Raw genomic sequence first — 16,565 nt, forward strand, 5'->3', positions numbered from 1 at the left:
AAGTCATGGACATTCTCTACATCTCAATTCTATATTTGAAAATCCTTTTGGAAGGATTTTTTTCTGAGTTTTGTTTCTGGAAAAATAATGATCTCATTGGTGGCAACAACACTGCAATGAGCTCATCATTCTTCTTCACTTTAGATGTTGACATTAACTGAGACCTCTAATGCCAGATATTGAGACTGTTTTAACTCTTACCAGGGTGTGTGTGCCTGTGTGTATGAGAATGAATAAGACCCCTCCACCAGTCTCCAAGAATAAGTACGAGGACCTACCTAGTCCTGCAAACGTTGGTGGGGATTTGCTGCTTACCAGGGAGGCGGGGAGGGGATGGTTAAGCAATGCCTTGGTCTAACAGTGGTAGTGAGTGCCCCTTGCTAAAAATACCAACTTAGAATGCATTTTTTTGTATTGAAACAAAGATATATAAGGTGGCTTAGTTATCAGACTTACCCAGAAAGCATACTTAACACTCATCAAAACTGGTACTTTAGTGCCAGTCAGTCTCTATCATCATGTTGGGGAATGTTACTTTGGGGTGTGTGTGTGTGTACATATATACTTGTGTGTATAAAGTGTCATTCAGTGAAAATAACAAAATAACTCATGGTAAAGAGTAATGCAAAGATGATAATAACATCATATTTTAGGAACACCCTGAGTTAACCAGGCAAGTATTTGTTGAATAATTTGGCTATTTAACCTTTAATGTGGCAGAGAAACAAGCCTGACCTTGAACAGTTGGTATGTACTGGCACGTCTATCTATGTTATCCCAATTTAATCCTCATTTAATTGTAAAAAAGTCTACGAAGGAGGTAAAGTGGAATTATACCATATGTAGGGTTAGATTCTAAAGTCAATGAATGAGTAAAGTAAAAATTATAGAGTTGAAATTTGCTTAGAAAAATCCCCTGAATCACATATAAAGATACATGATTTGATTACAGCTCTGAACAGTAATAAGTAAAATGAATGATACATTCTAAAGAGTTCAAACGCACCGTGTAATTTTAGAGATGAAGTTGCCGGGCTTATTTGTAGGAAGTCATATATAACAGCAAACATTGAAATATTCCTAACTGAATATAGAGACTGAGTCTACACATTTGAATTTGCTCAAGTTTATGCTCCACTACACTATTATTCCAAACTGACCAATAAGGACACTTAGAAAAGTTAGGTGACTTGTTCAAGGAGACACAGCTGTTAAGTAGTAGAATTGGAGTTTGAATCTAGATTGTTTTGATTCGAGTCTCTGTCTGTCTTTCTAAATGTGTTTTGACTTCTAAATCATTGTCCAGCAAATGGCTCTTTGAAGACTATTTATAGGTTAGAATTTTCCTGTATTTATATGTAATGTGTTACATAGAATGTTTGCACAACACCTAAACACACAGCTAGCTATGTGACTTGTACACATATACTAGAAAGCACGAACCTGGAACGCAGTAGGAATTGAATGAACCAATTCAAATGGACAAAATAAGAAATCCAAATTAACGTTAGAAAAAGAGTCAATCAGTTCTCTCTTAGTAAAGACTCAGTATTTATCACCAATACCTATAGGTTTCCTATATGAAAATAGTTTTTGTTCAACACATGAAATTTCTGAGGCAAAAAGATGGACATGGAACATACAAGAGGGCACTGATCTACATGAGGTGTAAATTTGGACTGGTGTCATGTCTAAAATCTCAAATATCTCAGATATACACATTGTTCATCCATCTGTCCATCCATCCATCCATCCATTCATCCTTCCAAAAGAAGTTGTACCATCATGGCTAGAATTTTTTGTATATTAAAATATAAGAAATATAACCACCAATAACTTAGGGATCTGTACTAGTTCCAAAATTCTAGAAATGATTCTTACTGAGCAAAAATTAGAAATGTATATCCTACTTGAGGGCTTTTACGTGTTACTTTGCACTGTAAGTCAATTATGAATTGTAATATTTTCATTAGCAAACCTCACCTAAATTATTAATATGGCTTAGTTTTTTAACTGGTGCATTTCTTCAAACGAATACAATGACATTTCTTTCAAAATAGAAATAAGCCAGGTTTTTCATTAGTAGGGGCAGAATTTTATCCCTGTGCCAATAATCGATGAAGTTTGCTTTATATTTTTATTATAACCAACAAAGGAGGTCAAAGCTTTGCAGTCTACAGCATCTTCATTTGATTACAAAGTGCACTGACCAAAGGTTAGTAATTTCAGGGCTGAGCACCGCTTGTAGCCACTCACATGTGCTGTGAGTCACATGGGTTTTGGAAGTGGGGCCGTAATTGTTACCTGTGGTGTTAAAGCCGAAGAGGAGCGGGCAGGACACAGCAAAGGCCAGGACCCAGACGGCTGTAATCATGAGGGCCACACGCCGACAGGAGCTCTGTCCCGTGCCGTGTTGGTAGTGAACTGGCATGACCACTGCAGTGTACCTGTGAAAGGGAGGAAGGATAAGATAGACTTGGTGAGAAGGGACAGGGGAGAAAAGCTGAAGGAAGTTCTAGAAAAATAATCAGGCTGGTAAATGTGCAAGAGAAAAATAATTTTGATGGAGAAAGAGAGAAAGGTGAAATAGTAGAAATGTTGAGATAAGATAGATGAAGAACTCATTGAAGTGGGGCGATCAGAGAAAGGGAGAAAGAATGAAAAGTTAGCATAGCAGCAGTGGGGTGCTGGAGAGCTTCTTCATTTAGTCCTGACTGATGGCTCAGCAGATCTGAGCCCTGGACTCACCACCCTGAACCCTGAACACCCTGGATGCTGGTGTGTGCTTTACTTTATCCCACAGTTCTCAGACAATGACAGAACTGTGCACAAAGTAGATGTTTATCCCTGCTTGTATTCTAGTATAAATCCTAACTCTCTCAGTGGCAACTATTCCAAATAACAGAGATATTGAAAATAGAGATGAACACTATCCAATGGAGTAAAATCCAGTTTTCATGCTGTTTGGGCTGCTATATAAGAAACACCATATACTGGGAAGCTTAAACAACAAATGCTTTTTTTTTTGCAGTTCAGAAGGCTGGGTGGTTCAAGATCACGGCACTGGAAGATTCAATGTCTGGTGAGGACCCGCTTCCTGATTCATGGATGGCTGTCTTCTCACTGTGTCCTCACATGGTGGAAGGGGTGAGGGAGCTCGATGGGGTCTCTTTTACAAGGACACTAATATCAGTCATGAGGTCTCTACCCTCATGACCTAATCACCACTCAAAGTCCCCACCTCCTAATACCATCACTTTCAGGATTAGGATTTCAACATATGAACTTTTTGGGGGTGGAGGGGGGGGAAACAAATCTTTAGTCTACAGCACATGCTTTTACATGGTCAAAGCACCATTCTTTATTCTTGTTGGACATTGTTGTCTTTTCTATGGCAACTCCTCACACACATTTCCAGCTGCTTGTTGGACTTATTACCTGGCACTTGTTCCATAGTCATCTCAAACTCAAGTGATCTAAAATAGATTTGCCTACCTCTTCACATTTCTTAATCTGGTTCTACTTCTTGCTTTTCTTCAAGACATCTATACCCAATTCTCAGGCCTTTTGCCTCTCCCTTGGCCCCTCCATATAATTTTCTCACTCATTCATTTAACTTTTCAATTCAGTGTTTATTGAGTCCCCACCATATGCCAGGCCCTATCCCGGAAATATAGAGATGTGCAAATGGGACATTGTCCCTGTCCTTATGGAACTCGGAATTGAGTGGAGTGATGGACCAAAAAATTGTGAGTGTACAATGAAGAGTATCATGAAAGAAATAAGCTGGGTGACATGTTTGAGGATAATGGTGGCTGTAAAGAAGGGGTAAACCGACATAGACCAGACAGGGAAATGAGAGGGGTAAGAGGGACTCGGCCATGTGGTAAGATAAGGGAAGGACATTTTAAACAGAAGGAAAAAAGTCCTGTAAGTTTACCCATTATGATATCCCTGTAGGACCTTCTCCCATTGAATGTAGACCAAACATGTGAATACAGTATAATGTTGCCCCTGTGATTTGATTACTGATCAAGAGACTGAAGTAACCAAAAGGGAGATTATCCGCAGTGGGCCTGACCTGATAAGTCCTTAAAAAGAATGGGGCCCTTCCTGAATACAGAGAGATTAAAAAAGCTTGAGAAATTACCCAGCTGGCTGTAAAGGAGCAAACTGTCAAGTTTGGGAAAGATCATTTGTCAGGGAATAGCAAAAGGCCTCCAGGAGCTGAGAACAGCTCTTGGGTGACAACCACAAGAAAGTGGGGACCTCTGAGCTACAACTACAAGGAAGCTGAGTTCTGCTGACAACCTGAATGAGTTTGGAAGGGGACCCCAAGCTCCAGATGAGAACACAATCCAGCCCTCACCGTGGTGTCAGCCTTGTGAAATCCTGAGCAGGACACTTACCTGCACTATGCACAGACTTCTGACATACAGAAACTGTGAGATTAAAAAATGGGCATAATTTAAGCCAGTGCATTTGTGACAATTTGTTTCAGAGCAACAGAAGAGACTGGTGTCTTAGTCCAATCATTATCCCTTTTTCCCTGGGGAGCTCCTTCTTGATCAGCTCTCCAAAATTCCCAGGCCTCTTCGTCTTACAGAGACCTCTAACTCTGAACACATTGCACTCCTATGCCAATCAATCATGTAGCTCTTCTGCATGCAGTTGTCTTGCCTTATTATTGAACTTGCCTCGTGGTGAAGGTAGTTCCCATATGATTTAAGTTACTTGATGGCTCAAATCATCTTATAGCCTTGCTATTCCCCATAGGTCCTTGCCTGAAGCAAGTAGCAAAAAGCTATTGATTGATTTCCTCATGGATCCTGAAGGCCTCCTTCCCTATAAGAGAACAATTCTAATCTTAGCCAGGCCCAAGGGATCTAATGGATATAGCTGGGTCTACTTATGCTCATTTTTCCTTTGTTTTCTCAGCTTCCGGGGAACCTGGAGACCAGATGCAGACAAGAAGTGCTCAGAGGTGCTAAGCCTCTGTGCACCCCAGGCTTTTGGCTGAGGAAGGGAAGGACAGACCCCTGGCTGGAGGGGCTGGAATAGTGCTCCCTGATGCTCCTCCTATATGTTCCTGAATCACCTGCTTTTTGTGCATCTGGCCTTAGAGTTCATGTGTCAACATTTGTATTCCCCCAAAAGCAGCTTGAGAGTCAGCTCTGAGGACTGAGATGGAGTCAGACTCTGCAGGACTTGATCTTGGCACCACGGTGCCACCATGGTCTGTGACAGAAGTGGCTTCTTTCTCGAGAGGGAGAAATAGAGGCCCTTGTTTAATAAGGTTAAATTAAGATCCCACCACTAACCCTAACGGAGGCCCACGACAACCCAGGTCTCTTCTCCTGATGCACATACATTGCGAATCTTCCCTTGAGTTCCTAACTTGGTGATGAAGGAGCAGGGCAAGTAGCACCAGGCATTCCTCCAGGCCTTTTACCCCTCTCAGGACTTCAGACCCTGCTGGGGCAGTGAGCCGAGCCTTCAAGTCAAATATGTCTACCCCAGTCTGGCCCTTCGCACTGATTGCTGAGGCACCTTGGAGAAGACGGAGCCTTGAGTCCTGCAGCTGTCATAGGGAAGCAGCTGTCAGGGCTGGGAAGGAAAAATATGATCCACTTCCTCTTGTCCAGACCAGCGGTTAGGCCCAGGCCTTCCATTTACACAATGTCCTTTGACGTCGTAAAAGCTTGATTATCCCATACATTCAGTGGTGTGCCGTTAAATGGCCAACAACTGGCTCTCTGGGTAAAGAAAGCCCTAGTTTGTACCATTTGTCAATTTCCATGGTACAAATCTCCCACCTTACTTGTTTAAAGATACACCAAAGGTTCAATAACAGGCTCAAAAAATTCTTAAAATTTTGCCCATTCGCCTCTGCTAGCCATCACCAGCCGGCTCCAAGCACACCACGGAGAATGGCATACGTTCCTAAACATGCTTTAATGTTTAGCAACTCCGTGCAGGCTCCTGTTAATTTTTAATAAGCCGGCAAGTGTAGGGAACACTAGCTCCATTTTAACGTCGCGTCAGAGACACAGAGAGGCTACATGCTGAACCTGCGGTCCCACAGCCGGTCGTGGCAGAACCTGGTCTCCCAACTCTGAGGCCTTGTGGAGTCAAGGGTGTCCTCAGGAAAGGCGGCTTGAAGGGTGGCTGGTACTTATGTCCAGAGCTGAGTTTCCCCAGTGAACTGGATTCTATCACTTGCCTGGGGGGTTCTGTTAAAATGCTTATTCTCAGGACACATCCCTGGGTATTTTGATTGTTTCTGGAGTAACCCAGGTATGTGTATTTTTAACAAGCAAGGCAGTGCTCCTGATGATTAGACAAGTTTGAGAAAGTCTCCACTAGGGAAAATACCTTGTTAACTTCTGGTTAACTTGGGTAAGAAGTGAGAGAGGAGACTACATTTACCATGGTTACATTACGCTCTTTTCTAATTATTTTTTAAACATGATTAAACATTTAGAATAAATGAGGCCCCCAAACTTGCCTCCAGGGTTTCCCATAGGGACTGAGACACAGAGGCTGTTCCGGAATCCGCCATCGGAGGGCACCATAATGCAGCAAGAACTCTGCCAGCTCCGCTGGGTGAGAAGTTCATTGCTCACCCGGGGGCTCTCGAGGCCCAGTGGGAGGGAGGCAGAGCTCAGCCCCCTGGTTCCGAGAGCCCTGCAGGGGCCCCTGAATTCCCACCTAACAGGCTGCTCAGCTTCTGATCTCCTCCCAAATCGATCGCAGATGACCGACCGCAGGCACGGGCAGGGCTGGGCTTGGATGCAGCAGGAGGCCAGGGCCGCCTCTGAACGCTGGTCCGCTGCGCTCACCGCGGGGTTCCCGGCCCAGCCTGCTCCCCAGACGCTGCATTGTCCCTGCCGCTCCCTCGCCAGGCCCTCTCCCCTGGTGTTTGAGCTCCTAATTCTTTGGACTCTTTCTGGCGTGGCCTGAACACGCAGTATGCAAGGTGGTTAAGTCCGTGGGCGTCGGAAACAGGTTGACTAGCGTCTAAATTTCAGTTCTTCTACCTAACTGTGAGTCTCTAAGACTTACCTTCCTCATCTGTACAATGGGGAGAATGATTCGCTCCATAGGGCTCTTATGCATAGTGAATGTGAAGGTTTTTTTTTTGTTGTTGTTGTTGTTGTTTGCTTTTTAGCACAATGCCTGGTACATATTAAATATTCAAAAGCCAGTACTGTGGTACATACTGTAATGTCATTATTGTGCAAGCCCAAGGGACCTGTGAATGTTCATATCAGTTGATTTATTGGTGTCTGCCCCTTATTCTTGATTTTTAGGGAACATTTTATTTACGTATCAAGCAAGCATATAGCACTTTCTAGGTGCTAGGCAACTGCATGAAGTACTTTACAGATATTAACTCATTCAATCCTCATATCAACCTTTTGCTATTATGCTAAACAGATAAGCAAACTGAGGCCCAGAGAGGTTAGTTGACTTGCCCAAGGTCGGGTTGCTGTTAAGTGGTAGGGCCAGGATTTGCAGGCGGGCAGTGTGGCCCCTGAGCCAGGGCCCCACAGTGTGGCTAAGCACCTCTGCTCAAGGCAGTGTGCAGAGGAGCAAGAGGCTGACGGGATCCCTAGTCCTGTGTCTGCCAGCTGTGTGACCTGGGCAAGCTTATCTACACAGTCTAGCTGCAGCATCTTTGTTTGGAAACGGGATTATACACCTACCTGGCCGGGGTGTGGTGAGGGTTAGCAGGAATGAAAAGCTTGTCGTGCCTGGCACATAGTACATGCTAAATAAATAGTAGCTATTTTTATTGTTGTTGTTATCATCAGGCAAGTTAGGATGAGCACAGAGGTAGCCGGGGCATTAAAGACATAGGCACTCTGCCTGTTTACTCCAGGGAAATAGCACCGATAGAGCTGGGCTGCTGGTGTAGCCAGAGGCCCCTCCCAGGATGCCCCTTCCCCACCTCCACCAGGGAAAGGTGCTGGCAGGGAATTGGGGCACTCAGGTTCTAGCCCCAGACCTGAGCAAAAGGCTGTAGGACTCGGTGCAAGCATGTAGCAGTTCTGCAGAAATGAACTAAACTGTATGCCTTTCCTGAGTCCCAATTCTGTGACTGGGGTTTGTGGGCTTGTCACTCTGAAGGTCTCAAGATCCTCCCAGAATTCAACCTCCGCCTAAAAGAAAGCCTTGTCCCAGGGTGGAGGTGTGCGTGGGGGAACCGATGATGGTGCCTCTTGAGGAAGCTGGCGGTGGGGGAGGTGGGAGGCCAGGCTGGTGGAGGGCCTGGGTTTAATGAGCCCCAGAGCTCTGTGAGGGCTGCTTTTCACCCCCTTTTATTTCTTCAGACAGGGGGCTCAATAAATCTTTAGTTCTGTGGGCTCCCCTCATGGAATTGTTGAAGAAAAACGCTTCTTGCAAATGATTGGAAAGCCCTTTGCAGATATAAAGTGCTTATTTAGATGCAAACTAAAGCTCCAAGGTGCCTGTGACCCATCTGGTACCTATTGTGCTCCCACAAGGACGCAGAGGCTGCCTGTGTGATGGGCGCCATTTGAGAGCCACTTAAAGGCCTCCCCGTGAATGCATTTGGTTGCATTATTCCCGGGCTTCTCGAGGGGGACGGGCATTCTCCCCGCTCACATCGTGTCCTTCTCCTCTGACACTTTCTCAGCCCCTTCCCCAAGTTTGTTCCGACCTAGGATGTGGCCCCTGGGGAGGCAAGGAGCCAAGGGGGTGGGGCCTTGTGCTCACCCACTCTGCTTTGTTGAGAAGAAAAGGCGGCTTTAATCCAATTCTTAGGCATCAGAGCTATGCCTCAGGACCTAATGACAATAGTATTCCTTGCTTTCAAAAACGCTTTCAACATTTCCCTTTCTTTCCTATCTCCTGCTCCCCTGTCATTACAGACCAGGGCTTCATGACCAAAAAATGCTGAATCCATTGGGTCAGTGTGTCAGACTGGTGACTAGCATTGTGTGGAGACCAAGGTCTGCTTGAAGGACTGCATTTTTAATGAATTGGCCAGTTCTTTGGCGACACACGAACAGAAATTAACACGGTGCACCGCAAACCGCGGTGGAGGAGAATGGAGACGGTTTCTCCAAGACAGGTTTTCATTCCTAGACTAGAAAGGAGGCTCCAGTTGGAGGTTTGGCGAGGATTTGGTCATATAGAAACTGAAGCCCAGAAAGGAGCATCCTCCTCCACTGGGGTCTAAGGTGTAAGCAGCTTCAGGTTTTAGGTAGGTGAGTGCTATGCATTCTGGGAGTTTTCCTGCTCAGGACAGAAACCGGTTCAAGACTTATTGTTGTTGGTTGTGTCTTCAGTGGTGAAAACAAGTGTTTGTTAAGCGTGGCTGCTGCGGGCAAACGGTGCTCTCCTGCAAATGAGAACAGGCACCCTCTCCTGGCGGACTCCAGGCTTGGCAAGTGAAGCACTGGCCGAATTCGGTCCCCACACCCGTGCGCAAGGCACAACCTGCACAGCCTCACCCCCCAACCGCATGTGAGTGTGTGAGGATGGAGTGCACAGGCGCATTCTCAAGGGGGTAGACAGTAAGGTCAGGAAGTAGGAGGCTGGGAGAGGGCTGTCCCAGGCCTCCCAGAAGCTCTCTTTCTGCAGCTCTTCCCTCCCCCTCCAAGGCTCACCTTCTCCCACTCTCTCCTGTCCTGTCTGAAGATGTGTATTTGTGACATAAGCATTGGCTACGCCCAGGCAGGGGCCACTGAATTCAGTTTACTATTCTTTGTCCAAGGCACTGTAATAGACACAGCAGGGAGCAGTATAAGAATTTAGTGGTGGAGGTGATGATACAGCAAACCAGAGGCTGTCTGTTACTTCAGTAAATATCACATTTATGTAATAAATGTCCAGAAATCACACAAAAGACTCCTTTATGCCCTCCTTTTACCCAAACCAAACAAAATAGTAACAGGAAATTGTCTTCCCCACCCAAATCAGCTCACCTTTCATCCTGTCCCCCACCTCCCTTCTCCCATTAGGAATCAGAAAACCCCAAAGATGGTGGAAAGCAAAAGCAGACTCCCCTTTAGTGACCTGGGGGAAAGGCAAGGCTACGAAAGCTGACAGAACAACCATTCCTCTCCTGTCACAGAGTTTCACCCACAACCAGAGTTTAAAAGAAAAAGAGGAAAGCATGTCCCAGTGGGAAGTTCTCCTTGGCAGTGACCCCAGGGCCCTCAGATGCCAAGCCCGTGTCTCCAGTACAGCAAGAGCAGCCTCCCCACCAGGTCCAGCCCACCCCTCTCCTCAGCCAGGGCGGGAACCCCAGCCCTACCTGTCGATGCTGATGGCACAGAGGTTCAGGATGCTGGCTGTACACATCATCACATCCAGGGTGACGAAAACATCACAGCAAAGGCGGCTGAAATTCCAGACTCCACCTGTCACCTGGCATCAGACAAAGATATTAGTGTTCCTCCCCCAGCGAAGGGACACAACCCAATCAACTCGATGTCTTCCCTAGGCTGCCCCCTACAGACGCTGACATGCCCTCCCTGTTGGTACATCGTCATTTCCCAGGGCAGGCTGACAGCAAGGGAGTGACAGGCTGCCCAAGATTGGTCACACACAAGAAAGGGCGACATCACAGAATGTTAGAAGGTTAGAGCTGGAAGGGGTCCTCCAAATCAATTAGTTCAACGTTTCTCAACTGTGGCCTACAGTGGGGAACTCTTTAGAGATGAAGATTTCTGAACCCTTCCCTAGACCTTCTGAGTTAGACTTTTTGGAGCTGGGGCCCATGGGTCTTCATTTTAAAATCAATACTCCCTCCCACCCAATCATACCAAAATTTGAGAATCACTGGTTGAGTTCAAACTCAGGAGGCAATGAAAGCTCATGTGGTTAAGTGATATGCTTAAGTGATAGGCCCATAGATGCATAGCTGGTAGCAAATGAATGTGGGGTACTGCAAGAGGTGGGCACTGTGCCAAAGCTGCCTCTCTGAAGCCCTCCGACCCAGGAAATAAGCAGCAAACACGCTTTTCATAAAACTTAACTCCAAAATGAAATTCTATCTGGCTTCTGGTTCTAAAGCTTGAAAGCATCTTGGAGCAACATCTCTAAAAACCTATGTAAGATAAGTCTGTGCCAATGTGCTTGCCTTCAACACCGGGTCCCATCCACCAAGAAGTGGGGAGAAAGGCAGGGGTCTAGGGCATTCGAAAGGGGCCCCGATCCTCTCTACCATTCGCAGAATCAGTGAGGATGACTCTGACCTCACGCATTTGCCCATACGTTTCAAGCTCCAGAACTTGCTGTAATACTTGTAAACAGCCAGGAAAACAGACAATTTAATTTATATTCTAGCAGATTTCTATTTTATTAAAAAATTATATAAACTTATTGTACGAGAGCGATCTGTCAGGGAGACTGCCACTTTCAGAATGTCCACAAATGCCATTCTCGGGGCCCAGCTTTTGTTCCTTTGCCAGCTTCCTATCTGTAGGGCTGCCATTCTTGGGGATCATAGTTCTCAAGGACAAACCCGTGGAGCTTTGTGTCCCTGGCTGTAGCTGGGCATCCTTGCTGGGCAGGCCCAATGGCTAATTACGAGGAAGGGGGAGTGAAAAATAGGTCCAGTTGCCTCTGAAGCAGCTTCTCACGAAAAAAGGAGACATTGTTGAAATGATAGTGCTTAAAGATGGTGCTGTAGCATTTGATTTTATCACTATATTTGGTAATCTGCAGACCCTATTTTGACATGCTCTGATCAAAGATATCTTGTTTAAAAGCATCAGTGAGAAGTCCAAACTAGCTCTGAAGTCATCATTTTTGCTCATTTGGCTGCGGATTTACTTTCTCTCTTTTATTTTTAAAATATGTTTTATTTATTTATATTTTAGAGAGAAAGGAAGGGAGGGGGAGAGAGAGATAGAAACATAGATGAGAGAGAAACATCAATCAGCTGCCTCCTGCAGGCCCCCGACTGGTGATCAAGCCCACAACCTGGCAGGTGCCTTGACCAGGAATTGAACCAGTGACCTCTTGATTCATGGGCTGATGCTCAACCACTAAGCTAGCGCCAGTGGGGCTACTTTCTGTCTTTTAGTTCAACCATTTGGATCTATATAAATAAAGGCCAAATATGAATTTATAGGAATTCTGAGAATGAAACACTTTATTTTCTCTTTATTTTATTTTGTTTTTCCCTCTATCACCATTTATTCCCCCTATAACCTCTTCCACCTCCTCCCACCCTGAAAAACTTTTTACAAAGGATATATATAGTCATAATAACCCAATGAGATAAACATTATTTACAATTTATAGATAACAAAATGGTGACTGAGAGAAGTTGGACAATTTGCCTAAGAACACATTGCTAGTAAAAGGAGCTGGCATTTCAAACCCTGAATATTAACCAGAACTCTATTTTGCCTCTCAAAGGTCAGCACCTTAACACTCCGCTTCTGGGAGACGTACAATTTAACTTCATCCTGATAACATAGGAGGAAGAAGAGCTGACGTTTGCTCATTCATCCTATACATCCAATGTTTATTGAGTGCCCATTATGTGCCTGATACTTTGCTTGGGTAGGTGCACTGAAATGAATTAACCATTTTTTTTGGTCCCCAGGGCCTCAGAATATAGCGTGTGCATGTTAGGGGGAGAAACGTGTGAATGGGTGTGGGTGAATTGAGGGCCCAGGAGATAGACACTAAGAAAATAACTATAATACGAAGTGATAAGTGCTGACAGTGAGGTAAGTAGAAAGTGTTGGGAGAACTCGAAAGGTAAAGTGATTTTTGAAATTATAGCAGAAAAAAGTCTGATTGATTTAAGCCTCTTTAGAGACATGATTCTACCTTTCCCCTAAATTCTAATAAATAACTCACTTCAGAATAATCGAGCAGCCAGGTGGTGTTACTCTCACTTGCTAATGAGTATAACTAGCTCCCGTTGGCAATACAGAAAGTGGGAGTAAGCAACAAAGTGTCTTCAGGTACAGAAGTTGGCTGTTGATTTTCTTCTTCTTTTTTTTTTTCAACAGACACAGCCTGCAGCAGCATTCCCCAATTTACTGATTATAAGGCAGCATTTCCCAAAGCACCTGAGGCTCTTGCTAAACAAAATGATTCTCAGGCCCCACGCAGAATACTAAGTCCCTGGAGTGATTCCTATTGCCTGGCAAGTTTGGGAAGCGCTGGTCTGGAGGGTGTGTATGAAGTGTGTGTGTGTGTGTGTGTGTGTGTGTGTGTGTGTGTGTGTGTGTGTGTTGGCACTATCTTCAGAAATGGTTGTCCCCAAGCGGGGCTCCTTAAGCATTCTTTGTTCTACGGGAATCTTTGGCCTCATCGTTCCCTCCTGAGAAGAATGTTTTTACGTGCATATAATAAAATACAGTGGGTCACCAAGGATACCAATTACATTGAAATATAGTTACCAAAGTATTTTAAGTTTATGTGCTTCTTCAATAATGCATTAAATGACAAGAGCTAGTGGCAGGGCCAAACTTCCTATAATTTCAAAGTACTGATGAATTAAATGGTACTTCAAGGTGTAACAACTGCAATGCGATCCTAAAGTGTAAATATCTGTGATTTCTACAGGTGATATTAAGGATTTCTTCAGCTGTGGGTCGATGCCTACATTCACAATTGATGGATGTGCTAAATTTCAGTTTAGTGAAAATAAGGAAGTAATTTTATTTACAACCAAGTTGATGGACCCCCCAGATTAAGAATTCTTGCTCTAAGGGATGGATTTTTAGTTGCTTTGAGGGAACAGCAAAGGGCAAAGTTAGAATTACTTCTTAGATTAGCCTCTTTCATTTTATTTTTGTTTGCCACATTTGGATTTTTTTTTTTTTGTAAGAGGGGATTGCTGTGGGGCAAGATGGGAGGTTTACTTCTCTGAATTCTAATATCTTCATCTGTGAAATGGGTGTTTTTGTTTTTCAGATTAGTAGTTTCTAAATGTCAGTTGCAGCAGATGGTGGCTGGCTGCACAAATCCCTTGGGAGTGGGGCTGGGGCTGGGGGCCTGGTTATAATTACTATACACTCCCAAGGCCACCTCTGGAAATTCCAGTTTGGTAGATGTGGGTAAACCCAACAGTCTGTATTTGGAGTGCATCAAAATCACTGAGGAGCCCATTTGAAATGCAGACTCTCCGTTATTTCTAATAATCAACATCATTACAAGGCCCCAAGGCTCCCCTCTCCCCAAACAGAGCTGCTCTTTCCTGTCATCACTCTCTCTGTGGTGAGTCTCCCTGCCTGAACCCACCCTGCTCTTTTTTGCTTGTCTACACTACTGAATGCCTGAGTCTTTTCTGCCGTCCACACTGTGACCCAAGCACTCTGACTTTAGTATTCCAGATGTTGCCCTGGCTGCTTAGGTTGCCTTTCTGTCCTGATATAAGTGCATTAAACATCACAAAAGGTGCTTAACTGAGTGGCACAAAATGGGACGGTTGTGCTTGGAGAGGAAAGCTCCAAACAGCTGGTAGCTTCTAAAGCTGGAAATTAAAAGCTTGAGAGGGAACCTAAGATAGAACTATGGGGTGTGGCACAGAAAAGAGTTTCTGAGAAAATACTGCATACTGAATTAAAGGGACAGCTAGGCCAGAGCCCTCTAGAATATATGCTGAGGTCACCTGTATGGCTTTTCTCATAAACTTCTCTGCTAGGCCTGGGGACAGAGAAAACTGAAGAGGGTCAGTGTTCACCTTTATACACTGCCCAAGCCCACTCTCCTGTATGCCTCAGTGATGAGAATAACAATGAGAGCCACATGGTGCTTACTTGCTGACTATCCCCTTCCCTCTTTCCAACAGGCTTTAGATTCTACTGGGAATCCCTGAGGTTCCTGCGCAGTTGATGTGCTCCACGGAAGGAACTCTTCTTTGCGAAACCCACTTTTCTATTCAGTGATTCTTTTAGAGGAAATCATGTGCCACAAGCCAGCTCCATCAAAGCACATCTTGACGCATCTACTAGAAATTTGGGGACATAGACTTTCCCTCTTGCTTGTGTTGTGCACATGTGAGGCTTATAGCTTACCCTCTGCCTATGGATAAAGGCAATGCATGGAAAAAGACAGAGCTGAGAGAATCATAGAGAAGTGGAGATGGACCCCTGTTCCAGCTGTGCCTGCAGCCCACTTATCACCAGACTTTTAAAGTGCCTGGCATGAGAGCCAATGCATTCTGTTTACTGTTTAAGTCCATTGGAGGTAAATTTCCTTTTACTTACAACTAAACATGTCTTAACTGAGATATTTAGAGATTACACTTTTTAGTTACCAAAACACTTCCTCATTGAATGACAGTTGAGCCTAACACATACCCTGTGAGATAAGAATAATTGTCACCTCCGTTTTAAACACTTAATTCCCACATCTTCTGACTCCAATTTGAGTCTTTCTCATAGCATGAGTCTGTGTTAGAATGACATTCATCCCATGAATTCCATCAGAAGCATGGATGTTATGTGATATGTGACATTTCATTGCCTACCTCACAGCAATTCCTTGCCTCCCCATCTTTTTTGTTTTGTTAATCCTCACCCAAGGATATTTTTCCCATTGATTTTAAGAAAGAGTGCAAGGGAGAGAGGGAGAGGGAGAGGGAGAGGGAGAGGGAGAGAGAGAGAGAAAGAGAGAGAGAAACATCTATGTGAGAGGGCTGGGGATCAAACCTGCAACCCAGAGAGAAAGAGAGAGAGAGAAACATCTATGTGAGAGGGCTGGGGATCAAACCTGCAACCCAGGTTGTCCACTGTTCTTACATAAGTGCATTAAATATCACAAGAGAGAATCCAATCCAAGACTCTTTGGTGCAAGGGTCGGTGCTCTAACCATTGAGCCACTGGCCAGGGCTTCACATCTTTTTCAATGAAATCCACATTTTCACTTTTTTTTCTATTGTCCATTTCAGCCAAAAGTGGCTTTATGATCCATTTCTGGCCAATTAGACTTAAGTGAAGTCCCTTAGTGAGAAGTTTCGAGCCACTCTACGGAAATGGCTATTTTTTAAAAAAATACATTTTTATTGATTTCAGAGAGGAAGGGACAGGGAGAGAGACATAGAAACATCAATGATGAGAGAGAATCATTGATTGGCTGCCTCCTGCATGCCCCTACTAGGGATTGAACCCGCAACCTGGCCATGTGCCCTTGATCGGAATCGAACCTGGGACCCTTCAGTCCACAGGCCGACGCTCTATCCACTGAGCCAAACCAGCTAGGGCGAATGGCTATTTTTTCCCTCTGCAGTCCCCACCGATCCTGAGTGGACTGTTGGAGGGAGTGACGCAGAGACATTCAGGTGCATTGACGAGAGCCTAGGAGCAAGTGAGAAGGACCACATGCAGGCGCTAAAGCCCATTTCTCAGTGGGGAGATGTCTCTGCTGCCTCAGATCTTCTTTCTATTATTGTAGACTTATTGGTTTATGCTCTTGATGACTGAACGCTTACACCAGAGGGCATATTGGTTTTCATGAGGGGAGACCAAGGGCTCCACCAGAATTCTTTTCTTAGGAGAAAACACATAAATCCAACCTGCAGGGGGTTCACTGAGCCTTTGGCAAAATCTCACGCCTGCCCT

At 44.7% G+C, this 16,565-nt stretch overlaps 1 protein-coding gene across 2 annotated transcripts in view; it reads right to left on the reverse strand.

The window, feature by feature from the left end:
- The window catches only part of DRD3 (dopamine receptor D3), a 38,589-nt gene that overhangs the window by 10,508 nt on the left and 11,516 nt on the right, over positions 1 to 16,565 (reverse strand). For both annotated transcript variants that reach the window (XM_023760655.1, XM_023760654.1), the window contains exons 3-4: positions 10,289 to 10,401; positions 2,305 to 2,447 (exon numbers count right to left, since the gene is read on the reverse strand). In XM_023760655.1, the coding sequence (XP_023616423.1) occupies positions 2,305 to 2,447; positions 10,289 to 10,401 (256 nt within the window). The remainder of the gene's footprint in view (positions 1 to 2,304; positions 2,448 to 10,288; positions 10,402 to 16,565) is intronic.

This window comes from Myotis lucifugus, unplaced genomic scaffold (assembly GCF_000147115.1).
Source record: "Myotis lucifugus unplaced genomic scaffold, Myoluc2.0 scaffold_188, whole genome shotgun sequence".
NCBI lineage: Eukaryota > Metazoa > Chordata > Mammalia > Chiroptera > Vespertilionidae > Myotis > Myotis lucifugus.